Here is a 20,212-nt window from a genome sequence, read left to right on the forward strand (position 1 = left end):
GTGGGGAAGCACACAACAGAGCGCCCGACTGACTGACGTAGATTGCAGAGGTCCGGATAAGCAGAAGTCCACTCCAAGGGATGACAACACGGCATAGGATCTACTTCCAATTCACTCTGTCTTTGCAGTGAAAGTTTTGTGCGTCGCACGGGGAAAAGGACACCAACAGCTTCCAAATTTGTTTTTCCGCCAAACAGAAAAGTGTTCGCCTGCAAAAATGCAGAGACCAGGCGGCCATGGGACGGCGTTTTCAATCGATTCCCTGATAGGTAACTCTCAGCCCCGAACGGGACACCTGCTCTACACGGGCTACCCTATGTTCATGCCGTACAGACCTTTGGTTATTCCACATTCGTTATCCCACTCGCATTTAACATCTGGTATACCACCGCTCGCGCCTTTGGCTTCTTTCGCGGGACGGCTCACGAACACGTTCTGTGCCAGTTTGGGACAAGGGGTGCCATCTATGGTCGCGCTCAGCACGACGATGCCTAGTTTCTCGGATCCGCCGGACAGTTTCTACCCACCGCAAGAACTCCCAGGACCCCGTTTAAGCGCTGCAGATCCCGTGGGGAGGAGGCAGGAAAGTCCGCACTCTGAAGAGCTGCACAGCCGGGACAAGGGCTCCGAGCTACTGAACTTCTCGGAAACTTTCCAAACAATATCAGGTAAGCTAGGCCTCATCGTGTATTTACGGTATTTTATCCAGTCTAAGCCTATGGCGGTTGCGTAAAAACTGGACACTGTATGTAAAATACTTAAAAGCAGAGATTGTTGGTGTCGAATCGATCCACCCAAATTGGACTAAAAGTGAAATCCATCTCACATCAGTTTGGACACCGTTGACAGACATATTAATTATACAACATTTATTGCAAAGCACCAAATTATTAGGGATGCAACCTGATGAAAGTTAAACTCTATAGCCTGTCGGCCCAGACACTGTCCTGTTAAAGAACAGGCTGTAAATGTAATAATTTTTTTATTTCCTTAGTATTAATCACATTATATTATAGCCTATTAATGAAAACGAATTGAAGATAATGTTCTGCTACGTTTTAAGAAAACTTCAGCAAAACGATTTTGTTAGGAAATTAAACCTGTTCCAAGTTGCCCAAAACTCACTTTCACGAATGAGAAATCACTTTACGCTCATTAAGAGTTCAGTTAAAGTTGGTTCTTTTTGATGTTTTTTTATGTTATTCTATGTTATTTGTTTATTTTTATAAAAAATAATGTTCTTCACTATATTCTCTCCCGGCCTCTTAAAAAAGACATTATGATTTACGTCTAATGTTGTGAAGCGTAATGGTCGCTTTTGGTTTGCAGGCTCGTGAACTAGTGACTGTGTTTAATCTTGTTTGTTAATTTTTCCCTTTTTCTTTCCTAGGTGAGACCAAACTGTACAGCTCAGACGACGAGAAGCTGGACCTAAAATCAGCGGACGCCGCGTGCAGTGATCGAGAGGACAGCTCCGCAGATAGCGAGAACGAAAGTTTCTCGGACGGGAACAACTGTGGCTCCCTGTCCCAAAAGAACAAACTGAAGAGCGGCTCGCAGGAGGCGCTACCGACCGGTAGCTCGGCAGGGAAGAGCCGGAGGAGACGAACTGCTTTTACCAGCGAGCAGCTGCTCGAACTTGAAAAGGAGTTTCACTGTAAAAAGTACCTTTCTCTGACTGAACGCTCTCAGATCGCGCACGCACTTAAACTGAGCGAGGTGCAGGTGAAGATCTGGTTTCAGAACCGCAGGGCCAAATGGAAACGGATCAAGGCCGGCAACGTTAACAACCGGTCAGGAGAACCAGTGAGAAATCCCAAAATTGTGGTCCCCATCCCCGTGCACGTCAACAGGTTTGCAGTGCGGAGTCAGCATCAACAAATAGAACAAGGGACCAGGCCATGAACTCTGATGAAAACATGCAAAAAATATGAATGATTAAGAAAAAAAGAACACTTAGGCCTACATTGACTCTATGTTCCACTGATTTGTTGAACGCATGAAGCACAAAAAGGAGGATCCGATTATTTTGTCTGAGATGAGACTGAGCATAGGAGAAGCTCCCGGACGGATCAGTTATTTGGCAATATGCTGTCAGTTTTATTTATTGTCCTGTGAATATGTAAATATAGATGGATTAAAAAATTGGTACAAATGGGCACTATGAGATATGAAACTGTAAAGATTTTTTTAAGTATTTATATGTAGGGCCAAAACGTTCTGTTGGTTATGTGCACGTCCTCATTTGGTGAAGCTGGATTTTTTTATTTTTTTTTGTGTGTTTTCTTATACGATTTGCATGTAAAGACGTGTTTTATTTACATCTTGTTTGGCAACTGTAGGAACCACATTTGACAGCTATTTGTGAAGAAGAAGAAGAAAAAAAGGAAAGATTTGAAGGAAATAATGACCAAACAAGGGACAACTGTAAAGTATATTGACCTAATAAATCGCTTTATACGAAAATTGAAATCCAGAATCTTTGTTGTTCAGAGGCATAGTCACAATGTTTTAACGGTTGCAAAAAATACATCATCGTGTTAAAATGGAAAATGTGGCCTATACTGCAAAACATAGCGATGAGAGGAGCCTATAACTACAGACTATTTGACATTATTTGACACATTTTTAAATATCAATTATGACGTTTTTTAAATATCATAACGACAATATTTCTGTATTTTTCCAAATGAAAGATTTAACATAAACACTGTGCATTTATCTTTAATATTTTATAAATTCACTGATATTTTACAGCTTTCAGTGATGCAGCTTTGTTTACACATTTGGTAATTTAAATCCCTTGATGTTACTTTTCCCACCACAGAAAAACCAGGACCTGAAAGGTAGATGGGTCATTTTGATGTATTTTTTCTTCTCAATAGCAGCACTGATTGATTTCTCTTTAGGAGGCCATGTTGTCTCAAGTGGACTGATGGATCCTCATTAGAGTGGGCACATTCAACACGCTGTGATTAACTTATTTATCAGTCACTGCAGAGAGAGAAAGAGATTGAACCAAAGGAACAGCAGCCCTCACTAGAACTTACATTTTATTTTGGATATTACTCAATTTTTTTGCATGAATATAAATCCCAACAAAAAGTGGTGTAAGGCACTTATATTATTGGCTTAAAATCCAATTAAAAAACCTACAGAGAAAAAAAGCCAATTTTGTTTCTATGGAATATCACATTGTGTCACACAAATGATACAATATTTCTCTTAAATAATGGGTAATTTTCTTACATACAACTTATTTCTACATAGTTTTGTCTCAATGTTTACAGAGTCATTCTGACACTTGAATTCTAAAATAGTTATTAGAATGAGGGTTGAATGAATGCTTGAATGGGAGGATATTTCATGAATTGTAATTAGAAAAATTAAAAAATAAATATTACTGTTAGAAGAAAATTATTTACAACAGCATTACTATTTACAAACCTCTTTTGCAAGTCCATAGTTACATAAGCAAATAAATGCCACGGCTTGCGCCCTCAGTCCAAACATGGAAAGTTACATGGGAATGTAAAATTACAGAGCAGCACTATTAAAATGATCTGTAACTAAAACAATGTCTGGCCACACAGCTATCCAATTACAGGAACAGGGCAGAAGCAGTGCTTGATGTTTTATGTCAACTTTCATATGCATGGTTCTGGTTTGACGTGGGTTTCTCTGAACAGTTTCCAGAAAAGGCTCATGTTGGAATAATTTCTCTTTCCCCTCAGATGATAGAAATGTTTTCTCCAAAATAGGCTCACAAGCCTCAAACCATGCATGTTCACCCTCCTGCAGACAGCACCTGATGAGGTATGGGCGAGGGTGAGAAGCTTCAGATATTTGATCAATATAAACTAACCAGCCCTCCTTTTAAATCAGCATTAAGCCCATATTTGGTGGGTTTGGGTAAAAGTCTTCTTCCAATACAGCAGGGAGCACGTTATTATCATACGTTTTATACACCCCCAAGCCTTTCATGGATGCGCACACTCAAAACGATGTTATCTCAGTTTGACCTCGGAGCATGAATAGCCATATTGGTGACCTTGGGCACCCATGAGTAGTATAACGTTTGTTCCACTGTCCAGCTCATACATCAAGACTGTGACACTTGGATGGGGATTCCAAGGAGTGATGATCGTGCGAAGGAGCAGTGGAAGTTTTATTAAGGTCCAAAGAGCTGACTAATGTAGACGGTCAATTCCACGACGTTGTGCCAGGGTGCAATGGCTATTTCAGTCACCATGAGCTGCACGGTGGAGGTGACAAACAAGGAGCCATGACACAACCCCCATACCATGAGACAAGGTTCATGTTGGTTGTTTCATCAAGATCCTATGAGTGAGACTTGTTTGTTTGTTATTGTTGCTTGGTAGGAAAACATGAATTAGCATTTACACTTCAAACTAAAAAGGTGACATCTTATAAGTGTTGCTTATTCAAAACACCAAACAACTTAAATCATGCCACTTTATTTGTCTGTAACCAATATTGTGTGTTTTGTGAAGGCGTTTTAAAAGGTGCACTATGTAACTGTTGGAGAAGTGAAATTTTTTTTGTATGATAATAGAATATTGCGATACTAAGAATTAAATGTAGAGTAAATACGGTATGTGTTGTACACATGTGCGGGTTCTGCAAATGTAAACAAACCCCTGTCCCCTCTGAAACTGCATAGTGCACCTTTGATAATCTCTCTTCCATTGAAGCCACATCTTAAATGAACACCTCGTCTCCAGACAGCACCTGTACCATTCTTGCCTCTTGAATCATAAATTAAAATATCACAAGTTCTCTCCAGCAGAGACATTAAACCACTTACTTCCACATTGCCACCTGGAGAGAGAGAGAGAGAGAGAGGGAGGTAAAGGAAAGTGAGGGACCTCATTACTTGCTGGTGTATGCGTGTGTGTGTGTGTGTGTGTGTGTGTGTGTGTGTGTGTGTGTGTGTGTGTGTGTGTGTGTGTGTGTGTGTGTGTGTGTGTGTGTGTGAGTGCAGGCTGCTCGGCAGCGTTCGACTTGAAGGCCTGACTTCTTGGGAGGGTCCGGGACGGCGGTGGCTATACAGTGATGTATGGGCAGATGCATCAAATCGCACAAGATAAACAAGCGATGAGTTTCATCAGGGCCATCATAGCTTTAATTTGGCTGCCTAATGAGTCAGATCTAGTGGCGGAGATAAGAGTTGTCAGAGGCCCGGCTCTAAATGAATTTCTTGCCACTTGTAATCAAGGTTGCCTGTCTGAGGGGGGATGATTAATGGAACCCTGGAGGATTCCCTCGGCCCTCAGCCTTCATTACAGCTAATGCATTCTCAGGCAAATTAACAGAGAAATGCAGGCGAAAGCCAACGGGGGAAGAGAAGGGAAAGAGAGAGGGAAGAAGAAGCAGAAGAAGAGGAAGAAGAAGAAGAGGAGAGAGAGCTATGGCAGCCAAGCGTTTATGTATAAGACAAAAGAAGCGATAACGCTATGACTAGGAAGTGGTACAAAGCTGAAACCACCAAAAAAGAGCCTCTGGTTTGAGAGGATCCAGGATATTTATTCAATGTAAGAGATGATATATATACCATATACCAACTAAAACTCAAAGGACATATACATGACAAGAACAGGATTAAAAGGACTCCATATACTGTATGTGAGAAGGTGATGCCAACAAATTGGCTAAATGGACTAGTTGTGAATGAAAAGGAGAAGGAAACTGTACTCTCATGCCTGAAATGCCCCTGAAATTGTTTGTTTGTGTTGGTTCCATATTGAAAGTGAAATGGAAATACATGATATGGATGTATGGACAAAGGAAGAGAGGAAGATAGCACAGTCAGGTATAGGAAGCAGCCACAAGGTTGGCAACGGGAGAGAGAAAGAGAGGCAGGGACGTGCTGAAATCTGCTGATTAGCAAGGGGGTTCAAGGATATGGAAATGAGAAATGGAGACATGGAGTTCAGGAGCAGTCAGAGAGGGCAGGGGGCAACAAGGAGACCATCGGTCGTACATGATGAGGATGAAATTGATAAATGGATGTTCAGGTCAGGGGGGATGCAGGACATGGAGAGATGTTCAGACTGATATAATTACTGCTTAAAGAGGTTCAAAGGGTATATGGAACAGAGCCATTTTTTTATATCAATACTGTACCTGTGCTTTTTTGTCTGTTGCTGTCTTGAATGGTCTATGGCTGACCGTGTTCACACCAAACAAGAAGACTTTGGGTGTCACAGTATCATGTAACCAACAAATATTATTTGAGAACAATACTGTGATCAAACAACTTATTTGATTCAGTTCGTGCAACAGGGTATACTGTTACTACACAACTAAAATATATACAGATATTTAATAAGGCATATACTGGTTCAAATGGTGAAGGGGAGGAGCAACAGTAGCCAATCCAAATGGAGGACAGGTTGACACAAACATGCAAGACAAACCACTGTATATAAACATTTATGTTACGACCGGGCACGTCACAGAATTGCTTGCTTAACAGGCTGTTAAAGTGGCCCCATGGCCACGCAGCTCCTACATGTTATGGAAATATGGATTTAATGTTTTGCAAATATGGTCTCGTCAGGTCTTTGTATACCCATCCATCAGCCTCAGACCCACCTCTGCAATCTTGCAGGCAATTTGTCCGAGGAGAGGTGGGCGGCAGAGAGCCCTCCTCACTGTTTAGCAGAGCCTGATGAAATATCAAAACACACACAGAACTGCAAGCAAACAAGCGCTCCAGTCTCACCACCAGCAAACACCAGTGGTCATGAGTCTGCCAAGCCACATGGGCTACTGATAAATAACAGGACATGTTTGCTTATATTTCAAATGAGTGGTAGAATAAATACTATTCAGTTTAAAGGTTCATTCAAGCGAGGCCTTAACATCCAGACACCTGAAGCCTCTTCAGACTTGGCATCAAAACTAATGCTATATAATCAATATTCTGATTTAAACAAGTGATCGGGTTAAGGTTAAGTAATGTGAAATGGTTGCTTGCAGTGACAAATTCAGATAATCATCACCTGACTCTGCAGTTCCTCTCATAATTGAGCTTCTTGAGTGTATTTTAGCATCTCTAATCTAATCCTTCTCGGGGGTTTTCCCAACCGCACTTTACTATTTTGGTTCAATCTCTGTGCTCTCATTTCCAGTAAAAAAAGAAACCGCTACACAAAGTCACTGAAAAATACCTGCCCAGCAGCAATTGGCAGACAGAAAATGTGAGCCACTAGCTGGGGAACATAACTAAGCATTTACAGCTCTGCCACAAAAAAAACAGAGCTAAAAGAGAGTTAATATTGTACTTACATTCATCAGGTGGACACAAGCACGGCAATGATGCTCCATAATGTACTAGAGGTGTAAATGGGCAACCATTTGCGAACAAGTTTGCCACATTTAAGGTGAAAATATGTCAAAGTTGTGTTTAATGCTTGTTTCTGCTGCTCCAAAGTGGCCAAACAGGTTTAAGATTTTCTTTATAAAACTTCACATAGCTACATAACAAAAAAGGTGACAAAGTAAAAAAAATAAAAATAATGTTAAAAATGTAAAAGTCAAAAACTGATCTGCTTCAATAGGTCTGTTTGTGGGTGGGGTTTGATTCGATTTTATTGACAGCATCCCAACAACCTACCGGCTGTCATCACATGCTGAATTAAATATAGCTAAATCCTAATAACAAATAAAAAAACAAAGAAAGGTAGGACAGGATTATCCTTATTTTTGTAGAGCTCGCTCATGTACGACCTTATTACCACTAGCAAGGAAGCCCATTGATTAAAGTCAGTTTTCGGGGCCTGTTAAGCGTGACCCCTGGGCATCGAGGGATCCATGTCAAGCCAGCGCCGAGGGAGGAAGAGGAAACACTAAAGACAAACCAGGTGATAAAGCTCAAACAATGCCGGTCAACAAGGGAGAGGAAGGGGATGAAGATATGCTGAGACAAGATTAGCAGGAAATAAGAAGTGGATTAGTTAGGGCTTGACTCCTCGGAACACTGAGACCTTTCACTTTCCCCACACAGTGTCGTGCTGCCTGACACTAAGCCTGGCTCTTTATCTTAATCCTCTTTCAGCAACTGTTTGGGGTGGGGGTGTGTGAGGGTGTCCCACAAGCAGGAAGTGTGGAGAGGTTGCTTTACTTACCTCAAGACAGGCTTGGCTGAAGTTGTCTCAGACACATGATGACGTTGTATTGAAATGGCAGTAGGCCTATAATACCTCAAAGAGAAATAGGAAGACCTTTAATTTGAAATAGGTCTTTTAGTAAAGCAATAGGAGCATGATGGAACACAAGCGCAAACACTGGCTAAATGTGTCGATTGCCCTAAACACAGGGAAGGCTACTTCGTTTTATTTGAGTTTTTATTAATAGTTCAACAGTCATCTAAGCAGCCAAGCATACAAGTTACTCTTTAGCTTTCACTTTCTTTTCTCGTTCTGAACGTAAAAAGGAATTAACAATAGGAAAATGAACTTGAAAAAAACAACAAAAAAACACAGAAAAAAGATATTTACATACTGCATTATAAATATGTCAAATGTACATCATTATACACAAGTACCAAAGACGGTCGGTTAGTGTCGAGACCAAACTGAAAGTACCTTAAAAAATATGGCTAAAGAGAAACAAACAAGGGGGCAAAAAATCAAAATCAAAATATGGTTAATGGGTCAAGGGGACTGTTGACCTAAAACCAGTTTTGTTTGAAATAAAAACAATAGGCATATGTGTACTTCATGTTAAGTTTTGGGGGAAAACAGGCAACCTTCTAGGGTTTCTTTTCAGCATCTACAGATGTAAATAAGAGTTCAGGTCATCACTACAAACATTAAACTCCTCTCAATAATCCCCTTGGACACTGAAATGTACTTATTGGAAAAGTCGATCAAGTAGAAATCAGAAATAAGGCCAGTACCACTGTACAGTAGAAGTAAACACAAAGGTTGAATGTGTGGCTGTTTTTCTTTATATTAGGAAATATGCTAATTCGCTCTGAGAGAGTAAGATACTCTCATGCCTGTGGTTTGGAATGGATCTACAGCCAGGAAGTGCGTTGTTTAGCTTTACTTATCCTAGTTACCATAGGCTAGACTGGAAGCAGGAGGGCACAGTAAGCAAAGCTCTCTCAAATGTTCAAAAATCCATCAACCAGAATCTTTGAAGCTTATAAATAAAAAAAACATAATATATATTGTTTAAGAAAATTTGAAAATAAAAAAAATTTTTTAGAGGGGTTTAGGTGGTTAACGGTTTGCTAAGCCGCGCTTATTGCCTCCTGGGCTCCAGCAGCATACTTAACAGACAAACATTACATTACAGTATCCATCTTCTGATTAAAAAAAAGCAAAAAAGTGTAGACCTATTTCCAAAACGGTCAAACTATTCATTTACAGACATCAAAAACCAGCCACGAGATTCAACCTTCACTGGGAACTCTTAATCACTCAACAGAATCGGGGAAGATAACCAAGTAAATAACTTGCTCTGTAAACATAAATCCTGCCTTTGTAAACTAAAAATCAAGACGGTTTAAAACCTTCCAAAGAAAGGCAGTTTAATAAAAGGGATAATACAACGAAGACATTGTGACAACCCCACCTGAATTAATTTGTTGCCCAAGTCCTATACTATAAATGAATAGGCTAACCATGTCTGTGTTATACTGTACATTTGGAATAATGAAAACAGAGACATACTAATTATTATACTCCTTACTCCTTTTACATCCCTAAATGCAGTTCTTGCTTAAGTCACTGAATAGTTTTAGTTAACGCCCTGCTTTTAGGCTGACAGGTTCTCAGGACGGGTGGAGGGCAAGAACAGGAAAGAGTTGCTAATTTTGTTTGTTTTTGTTCTTTACTCTTAAAGTCAGAGTAAGTTCAAACTGTTCTTATAAGGACTAAGATGAAGGAACATGTCTGTACATTAAAACACAGTTATGTCGCCAAATCTTCACTGTAGGCGTCTTCTCTGCAGTGCCCTTTCTCCAATGTTCACAAACAGAAATGCCCAGTCACTCTCAGCCGCATGTGGTCACAGACGAAGACGTAAGCACACACGTATCGTACAGTTATGTATGGATGCGGACAAACACAGCACCATATTTATATATGTATTTCACAGCAACAAAAGAGTAAATGCTCTTAAGAGGACCATTCTTAGACAAATTATATTCCAGTACGCTTATGGTTTGAAACTGCGGAAAATCTATGTTAAACAATTATCAAGACATTCTAGTCAATTTGAAAATTACTCCACGAAAGACATCATAATGGTTACATTTTAAGTTTCAATCAAACCTCTGAAGTTGAATGAATTCTAATTGAATAGGCACGTTTACAAAGCCATGTGGCTCAATGGTCATAAAACATTAAGCCCCTTAATTCCTATATAGTTATGGACACTTTTACTGAAGAATCACGATAACAGATAAGGAAAATCTGCAATCAACTCCTTTATGATGATCCAAACCCATTTGCCTGCAAATTAAGAATCTTAATCATTTGGACTCTTCAACTATAATTGCTTTGCCTTTCGTATACGAATAGTATGTCAAGAGTTTGATAGATGTGTTGGAGACATGCATCATTACAAAAGCTGTAACAGCCATTGAAATCATGGAAGATTTAGTTCTCATTGTTGTGTCACTTGTAGAAACTATTCCTCACAGTTGTTATGTTAGCATGCTTAGACTTGGAAATTCGAAGGAAGTTTCTCATTCAAGCTCATTATAAAAAATCAGTTCATGTCGCAGAAGGGGGAAGACATAAAAGGAAATATTCCAAGCATTAAGGAAATGCTTTTCGTAGGGTAGGTATGAATGCCAAAAGCAAGTCATTTGTTTGGTTGATGCTTTTAAAAAACAAAGCTTAAAGCTGATCATGATCTTTTCAGACCAAGATTGAATGAATTTTAACACACAAAACAAATATAAAAAAAAACAATATAAACAAACAATGTACAATGTCCGAACCCCAAAGCACCCACTTCTTTTCAGCGTAGTGGAATATCAACAATAAGTCCATCACTCATGACATCTCTCCATTGGTACTGATTTCTGGGATACACAGTGTGAAGCAGAGGTGGGAGTACTGGGTAGAGACAGGGATGGGGTTTGGCTGCTCTCTGGGTTTTTCTACATGATGCTGATACTGCGGTTGAGCTCGCACTGGGCGTTGTTGTTGTTGATGTTCGGGTTGGGGTTGCGGCGGCTCATGTTGGGCGTGGCCACGGACGTCAGGCTGCCCGCATCGTTGTTGGGGCAACCATGCTGAACCAAGATGTCCGCGCACTCCTGGCTGCCCGCCCGCCGAGCGTAGGACAGCGGCGTCTGGCCACGAGCGTCCCGACTCTTCACGTCCACACCGTACTGTCGCAGGAGAAAATGACGGGTATGGAAGTCAGGTCAGGTATTAAATCTTACATATTACAAATCACACATTTCAAAAGGAAAATTTGGGCATTTATTAATATTTTATTTTCTAATTTAAAAAAGGGGGTTATTCAAACAAAAGTGGGAACATGGGATAACAGAATTACCATATGCAAGGAGCGCACACTGTAGTCGAGTTATCCTTTTCGAATCTATTCATTTGAGTTTTACCTATTTTTCCTATTCAGTTTGTACAACTGGAAGGTGTGTTTGTCCCAAGAGGTATTTGTTAAGGGTAAAATACTTGTTAAGGGTAAACTACAATGACCCTTGGGATCTTGGAAAGGGGACATTAGTTTTAGCCTTTTTAAATATTTTGGAAATTTTTCTTGTAAAATATATTAAACATATTTTTAACAAATACCCAATGCATTTTGAAAGTTTTTGAACTCAAATGTTTGCCTACATATTTTCTTGAAGAAGCCCTCCAGTTACATGACAATATTAGATTACATGAACAAAAAGTTCTGTAGTAGGGATGTTAAACCTGCAGTGTGTAGAATTTTGGGTTTTATTTCCTAGCAGATTTTGTAGAAAGTAATTATAATATCCATAAGTACATTTAATTTAGTGCATAATAGCTGAATTTTTTTTTTTTATTATAATTTTTTCCCTTAGAAAGGGTCTCATATATGTCCATATTTCTGCATATTTTGGACCAAGGCCTTGTCACCGCCATTTTGGAAGTGTCATAGTTGGAATGTCATCAGGTGCATTGTTTAAAATTTAGAATTGTTCTTGTCCTTGAAGGCCACTGTAGCTTCTGTTATTATTCGAAAGGGGTGGGGTTACCCAGGAAGCATTGCATTCTAGAACTTTGTAGAACTTTCTTGATGATGTCATATTACACACTGCACCTTTAAAACATTAACTGCCAAGCAACATATTTTTTCATCTGAAAATGCACTACTGTGTAACAGCAAAAAGAAAAGAAAAAAGAAACGATTCAGTTTTTTTCTCCACTGAAATGTATTCCTGTCAGTGTGGAGTGGGACTTTAAAAAGGCATTTAAACCCCCAACACTACCTGCCTCTCATTACAATGCTCATCCACTTCTGACCGTTCCTGTTCGGTCGCAAGGAACTCTAACTCACCCAGATGAGCAGCTGTGTGATGACCACGTTGGCCATGGCGCAGGAGAGGTGCAGAGCGGTGCGTCCGTCTCCGTCCCCGTAGGTCTCGTTAACCTCCTCCTTGGTGCCGTGGGCTAGCAGCACCACCACCAACCTTAGGTCATCCTCCACCACCGCCCGCAGCAGCTGCTGCCCCAGGGGCACGTCCGACTGGGGCAGCCCCACCAGGAACAGCTTCTGCTCGTACTTGGCTCGAATCCAGCGCTCCTTCTCCTCCCTGGAGAGAAAAGTGGAAATGACAGGGATGCTACAGGTCAGGTGGGGGGTGAAAAACATGGTGAACATGCTTGCAGCAATTTAGCACCCAAGTTAAAGAATTGTCAATGCATATCTCATAATTCGGTAAGGCAGTGATTTTAAAAAGGCAAACGCCATGTGGCAAGAGAGAGGGAGAATGAAGACTCGCACGGGACATATTACAATGATTGGCCTTAGAGACTCACTGGTGTAGAGTGACATTTTCTAAATGATTAGAGCTCAAGGAAAGCACACTATAGCCTCCACTATCACAGTGGGAAAATGATATAAGTGAGTGAGATTGGCTGCAGAGATGAGAGAATGCCAAAGGGTGCGTCGCTTCGGCCAATATTCACTTTCTAGTGATTGCAGTCGACAGCAAGACGGTTAGAGCCAGGCCAGCTTTTCTAAAGGTTACATATCTTCAACAGCATGTCTGCGGCGGACAATACGAGAAGGAGGGGGACATATTTTTATCAGTGCTGTTGCCTGTCAGTCTGAACTGGCGGATTCCCCTCCACAAAAGAGGCAGTGTGACTCCAAAGCCCCAGTCTCCCTTGGGGTGGCTGGGCCCTGAGTCAGATCGATGTGGCTGAATGGCAGTCAGAGAGAGAGAGACGGTGGGATGTGGGGCTCCTTCACTCTGGCATGAAGCAGAGAATAGGCTCTGACGTCTATCGCCAAAGCAGAATTCTATCTATTGCTCTTCATCTTGACCCCCCACATTTCATTCTCTGCCCATATACAAACTGTCCAAATAAGAAAAAGAAATAAAAAAATCAATATCAATATGTGAATGACTGAGCATGCCCAGTGTGGCACTAACCCCGTGACCCCTGTCAGTTGGTGTGATAAGGGGATCAGAAAGAAGCTGTTGTTTGGATTGGTGGGTGAGTGACAGAAAGGTGAAGGTTTGTACGGATAAGTTGAAGCAGGGACGCCGGCTAGAGTGACAAGTCTCTCATGGGACGCTCTATCAACGGGCCCAAGGCTTTGGCAGCCAAGTCCAAACCGACAATCTCATTCACTTCAATTCCATTCCATCATAATCACAGTCAAAACAAACACGGACAGAACAACTAAATTACCAAAATGTTACTTTTTTTAAACACGAGCAATGGATCATCACAGATTGAATTCTATGTTTTATCACAGTGTATTTTTTTTTTAAGATTTCCACTTGGATACAATGGAGCAACCAACAGTACATGAAATGTTTGGTTAGCTTTGTAGAATGACATTTGCTGGATAAAGCTGTTACTATATTCTTTTTGTTGTCAATGAATCTCATCCCCAAATACCAGAACTATGTGTTATTCCTTTTTTCAATACTTCACACATTTCCTTCCCCATAGATGGATAGTTTAATTAAAAATAGCTATAATATAAAAAGTAATTTTGTTAAAACAGCTGGCCACCATAGTTCTTGCAAGACACAACTCAAACAGGGGTAAATAGTGTACATTTGTTGGGGACTATTGTGAGCTGTGGATGAATACGCATTTTAAGCTCTGGTGAATTTACAGCAGTGGGTTAGACTTACGAGAGGCTACAGTGTCCACAAAGAAAATTGAAAAAAAAAAGTGCAACAGAGTGGCTCACTGATGTGTTTTTAATAGTGTTGGGACAACACTGAAAGTCTTTGGCACAGAATAATAAGCTGAATTGAGTGAGTAAGATCGACTCTCTCAGTTTTGGTCTGTTCAAGGGTTTTGTTGACCAAAAGAAAAATACAGAATATCGAGTAAAACCAAAAATAGCACAACAAAATAGAAGAGATAAAAGAAAAAAACAATCATTTTGTGTGAACTGACGCATCTCCCCCAAATATCTCATTTTCAATTACACAAGCGCTTTTAACAATAGTAACCGGTTCAACATTAGTCACTCTCTTTTATTACGACCTTAGCGGCTAGGTGTCAAGGCTGCCAACTTACCGCAGACAGCAACCATTTTCAGACTCATATGTCAGCTGCCAGGCTCACTTCACAGAGCAGTCCGTCTTGCACAGAGGAGCCTGGCACCCGCCCAAACTACAGGAGTTAAAGATGTGATGGAAGAGGTGCGGGTCCTTATCAGCACCCGAGCACCGATTGATTGACTGCAAAAAACACCACCGGAAGCTCATAAAAGCAACTTAGCCCACATTTTGAAAATGGCCTCAAAGCTATTGTGTCGATAAGCATATAGGGTTCATTTTTGTTCTGACCTCTCAGGAAATGCAGAGGAGAAAGCCCTTAACCCTGCTAGAACCATAAGAATATCTTTTCTTAAGGATGAGGGTATTATGTGAGCAACAATACAGCCCTAATGGCAGGCAATTGCAGTGGCTCAGAGTTTTATGGTGTAAGACCTCCATCAATCCCTACTCAGTCATTATGTGTGGACAAGCCTGTTAGCAAATCAATTGGCTTTGGAACCAGTGGACTTCTCAGAAACAGGAAGGGGCCATCCTGCCCTCCCCTCTTATTTCCGGTGGACGCTTTGAAAACATTTTGATCTTATTTTATTTTTTTAAAGCCAGAGAGTTTGTCAGAAAAACTCTAAAACTGAAATCCAAAAGCCAAAAAATGTAAATCTACAACACTTAATAAATAACCCAAGCATGGTTAAAAACTGTGGTCCAAAGTTTGTTTCACAAAGCTAGACCATGAATGAGATGCCGAAACTGTGGAGCCCAGTGAATTGATATGAGCTAAATGAGGCAGAAAGTTAGCACCGAGATGTGAAAGAAAAAGGCAGAGGAGAGCCATTAAGAAGACGTCAACATCTCAGAAAGGAGCCCTGAGGACACTTTGTTATCCGCCGCTATGAAATCAGCCCCTAAGACCTGCAAAGGAAAAGGCCTCGCTCACTGCCGATGCTGAGCTCCAAAATTCAACCACACTTCTTTTTACATGAATAAAATAATTTAAAAAAGGGGGGAAAATGAAAAGCAAAAGCGGTGAAGGCAGCTGTTTTGGGAAAAATTCCTAAACTGCAGCCACTTGAAAGACAGAGTGTGAAAGGAAGTGAAATGGTAATCCCGCCTCTGTCTTTTGTTTGAAAAAGAAAAACAATCCAAACAGAGGTAGGGTTTAGACAGTCAGGGGGAAAACTGAGAACCTTGAAAAGGACACTTCCTCACCACAGGAGGAAGAAAAATAAAATCAGCAGATTTAGCATGTCAAAGCGCCAGGACAGAGTAGGAGGGGAGGTGGAGAGGGACTGGAGAGTGAATTTTCACAGCATGGGGGGATATTTAGGAAATTGAACTGAGGTTTACTCTTACATGCGGACATGCGCACACGCACACACACACACACACACACACACACACACACACACACACACACACACACACACACACACACACACACACACACACACACACACACACACACACACACACACACACACACACACACACACACACACACACACACACACACACACACACACACACACACACACAGGAATAAGCACGAACAGACACCAATTTCCCCACCCTTAAGCACATACTTGTTCTAATTTTCTCTGTTGCTTAGGGGACAGAGGGAAGGCTTAAGGTTCCTAATAAAAATGCCAGTGTTTCTTTCTACGAAAAACAAGCGGCATTCCAGGCCATTGCTTAAATAAGACATTGTTTCTTAGCAATTTTTGCCTGTTTAAATAAAGGTTGATGATGATGATGATGATGATTCGCTTCGCCACAATCTTCCTCCACCATTCCAAGTAATCTCACAGCTGATCATTGTTTTAACTTTCTACTCTCGCTGATTTTAATTTGAAAGAATTGTCGGGCAAACATCAAAATGCTAAAGTGGTAATGGGCTCCTGTCCAGAGCTGGTGTCCCCTTTCATTTGCCTCGGCAGAGCCCACCTAGATAAAGGCAAGCCCTTAACAGTAGAGAAAGGCCCCTTTTATAATTCTATTAGAGCTCTGTCCTTTCAGCTCTCCGTTGAGCAATGGATGCTGACCCTGACTTAATTAAGTGGCAAATGGCGGAATGATTCTCCTAAACCCAGCCCACGGAGTCAAGAACACATGACTGAATTCAAATAAAGAGGGACAAACAAGGATAATTAGTCAAGCTTGAAAGACAAAGGCGAATGGTGATTTATAAGAAGGGGTTGGGGAAACTGAGACGGCGGGGGCGGAGCCAGCAGTAGTGTAGCCGCGGAATGACCAATCTGACGGCCCTGCAATAAAGGTGCATCGGTCCCATAGGGAAAGGAGGATGTCCGTCCCACCACTGGGCCATCTTTCAAACACATACTGAGAGTCCTCCTAAACAATCAAAGCTCTTCCAGGGCCCCTCCTACTCTTCCCCGAATGATCCAAATTCACTGCGGACACATCAAATAGACGCAGTGAAGGGGAGAAATGGTGGTTGGGGTCTTGGGGTTTGACCGGCCTGAACAGACTTCACAGTGGGGGTGGGCAACTTGTATGGGAGCGATTCCCATGCAGCAAGCAGCTTCACTTCCACAAACCGAGGGGAGGGAAGAGACAAGAGGAGCGAGGGAAGAGGGACAGTGTCAGAAAGACAGAGAGGGGGCTCAGAGGGAAAAACGACAGTGATGAAAAAAATAAAAAGCGCACACAACAGGGACAGAAAGCTGGGCCCCAAAGCATCAAAGGTTGCTAAGGGCTAGAAATGAAGGAGCAACCCAGTGAACGCCACAAATAAGGCCCCCCCTATGGTCCAGCGGGTATACAGTGTGTAGACATGGTATGCTCCACTCTCTCGGAATAACAGCTGCAAAAAAAAGAATCAAGACAAATATTTTTACAAGTGGAATGGCCGCCACTTTTTATTGCTTCCCTACGAGTGTGACTTGAACAGATGACCAGAATTGAAAAGGGTGTTGTGTGGAGCTTGTAGAGAGGCCAATGGGAGAGCATCTGGGTGCCGTAGGCAGGCAGAGGGGATGAGTTGAATATATTGTGACATTAATGAGGTTGTCAGACTCCTAGTGATGGAGTGGCTGTGTTTTTGTGCCAGCAAGACTAACACCCTTAAATGCTCATGCTGTTAACCCCTGCTGAACCCTCGCCTCACATACAAAGCTGAGGGGGCGATAACACATGCCCTGCTTATGTATGCAGCCTGTTTCCCCTGTATACGCACACATTTGAAAATCTCCTTCGCATAAAAGGGACCGTCTTGGATGATTCTGTAAAGCCAACCATACTAAAACTGACTAGATTAATAGTTTTGTAGACAACCACGTCATAACAAAACCACCTTTCCCTTTATTATGTCTACCTGCTTCTGAAAACCCAGTGGCATGTGGGCAATTACTGACTGACTTCTCCCACACAAGGCTAATTACTGACCTGTGGGTTTCATTTAGAGAGAGAAAGCGTGTGTGAGAGAGAGAGAGAGAGAGAGAGAGAGAGAGAGAGAGAGAGAGAGAAAGCGTGAGAGAGAGAGATAGAGGGAGGACTCGGGAAGACCCAGTCATTCATTTGTCTTAATTAATTACTCTTCCTCCACCATGGGCTCCTCCTGGCAAGGCCAGGCTATTCTAAAAGCCCTTTAGAGAGTTGGCGTTCCAGAACTCCTAACCTGTGAGCAACCCCACCAAAAGCTGTGGTAGCTAACTAACCAACGTGAAGAACATGGGGCCACTGTGGGACAAATCATAGGACAGGAATCCAATGGCCACCGCACAGACAAACTTGCTGGGGAGGACGAGGTGAAGTGACGTGCCGCTAACCGGAGCATATGGGGTTAAAAAGAGGCAGCGGGGGGCCAGGTTTGGAGAGGTTAGCGGTGTGATTCATTTTTATTACCACGCAGCCCCTGCAGGCGGCAGGAGTGGCAAATTATTTCTGAAACAAAGTGGAGGGCTCTCATCAGAGCTATTACCTGCCTGTTGCCGAGGGCGAGCACGGAGCCTACAGAGGGTGACAGTGAGAGGCATCGCGTCAGTGAGGGATAGCCGTCCACATCCGTCCACGCTCCGGGACATCTCCCCCCAAATGAGAACTGTGTACATGTGTGTGTGTGTGTGTGTGTGTGTTTCTAAGCGTGTGTGTGTGCCAGTAAAATATAAGGGTAAAGTGAACTGGTGGACCCCCCCCCCGCCCCACCACTACAGTATCCGTCAAAATAGTCTGCGGTGTTTTCTTTCACGAACATGCCAAGCAATTAGAGGTGATGTGCAAAACACAACGACTCCCAGGCGCTAATTAAAAGAACAACTCCCCTCCAATATGCTGACTGCAGAGATCAGCCACGTCGCATGGCTCAAACAAAATTATCATCCCGGGATTTAACTGTAGCCTAGCCAGGTCTGACCAATGCCTCCATTACATTCACTTTTTAAATCATGCATCCTTTATAAATGGATTTTACAGTGTACCAATGAGTTTATTATGGTTTATAAATGATTAACTGTTTATAGACAAGTTAAAAAGCCATATATAAGAGAACATTTGGGTTGCCAGGTTGTGAAAAATCCTTTTGGCTGTTTGGAACTATTTCCTTCTGAAAAAGGGATAAAAACAATCTGGACATGAATAAATCAATATTTTACTCAAATATTTACACATACAAATGCAAACTTAATGATTAAAAGCCTTAACAAATAATGTATCCAACTTAAAGAACTGCAGGCTTGATACTATTGTTTATTAGAAAGTGAGGAAATATAAGCATATAAGCATTATTGAAGCACTGACAACATTCAAAACCGCAAAGGACTGACACCAACCAACACAAAATGTATCACTATCAATGGCTCATAACTGACCTAAAAAGCATTAGCAAACGATGTATTAACCGTTAATGATTCATTACTAATATATAAAGGACTCCTTATTAGAAAGTGAGACCATTCATTCTTCTACAAGTTCTAAAAACAGGTTACACATACTGTATATAAGTTAATATGCATGGATACAAACATGCTTGCCATTATGATGCCTGTAATCAGTCTGATGTACACCAGTAATCTTCGGTGTTGATGTGTGGCTCCGCGTACGACAAATCTATATATTGTGTTCTTTCGAATCCAGAATATCATAAGCTAAACCAATCTTGTGGATGAATGCTTTTAAGTTAAATCTCAAAAATGCAAGGGGGTAAAACTAGTGTTGCAGGAGACATTCAATCAGACACTGAGTTGATATTCAGGTAGTTACTGAATCGTTTAGATTAGGTGTCACTAATGTTTAGCGGGACTCAGGAGCCACACACTGCCTGCTGCCTGGGTGCCATCAGAAAGCTGCTACATGTCACCCATCTGACACAATTAAAATCTTCTCATATGTGCTGCGTTCATGTTAAGAGGAGCACATGCAGAAAAAAAAAGAGTCAGGGCAGGATTTTTGGTGTTGAAAGAAATCAAAAAAACTACATCCCATTAAGATGGTTATAATCTATCATTCACGAAAAAAAGCAAAAAT

At 41.5% G+C, this 20,212-nt stretch overlaps 2 protein-coding genes across 4 annotated transcripts in view; one reads left to right on the forward strand and one right to left on the reverse strand.

The window, feature by feature from the left end:
- Nucleotides 1-20,212, reverse strand: part of agap3 (ArfGAP with GTPase domain, ankyrin repeat and PH domain 3) — a 259,851-nt gene that overhangs the window by 137,323 nt on the left and 102,316 nt on the right. For 2 of the 3 annotated variants that reach the window (XM_080033721.1, XM_080033720.1), the window contains exons 17-18: nt 12,538-12,793; nt 8,374-11,380 (exon numbers count right to left, since the gene is read on the reverse strand). In XM_080033721.1, coding sequence (XP_079889847.1) covers nt 11,147-11,380; nt 12,538-12,793 — 490 coding nt within the window. In that variant the 3' untranslated portion in view covers nt 8,374-11,146. Of the gene's footprint in view, nt 1-8,373; nt 11,381-12,537; nt 12,794-20,212 lie in introns of those variants that run through there. The other variant, XR_013845012.1, reaches the window with a different exon arrangement.
- On the forward strand, nt 218-1,905 carry gbx1 (gastrulation brain homeobox 1; the record flags this gene model as incomplete). The annotated part of the gene is made up of 2 exons (XM_080034349.1): nt 218-668; nt 1,391-1,905. 2 exons carry the CDS (start codon nt 218-220, stop codon nt 1,903-1,905), a joined length of 966 nt encoding a protein of 321 aa, XP_079890475.1.

This window comes from Ammodytes marinus, assembly GCF_949987685.1.
Source record: "Ammodytes marinus genome assembly, chromosome: 9".
NCBI classification, from domain to species: Eukaryota; Metazoa; Chordata; class Actinopteri; order Uranoscopiformes; family Ammodytidae; genus Ammodytes; species Ammodytes marinus.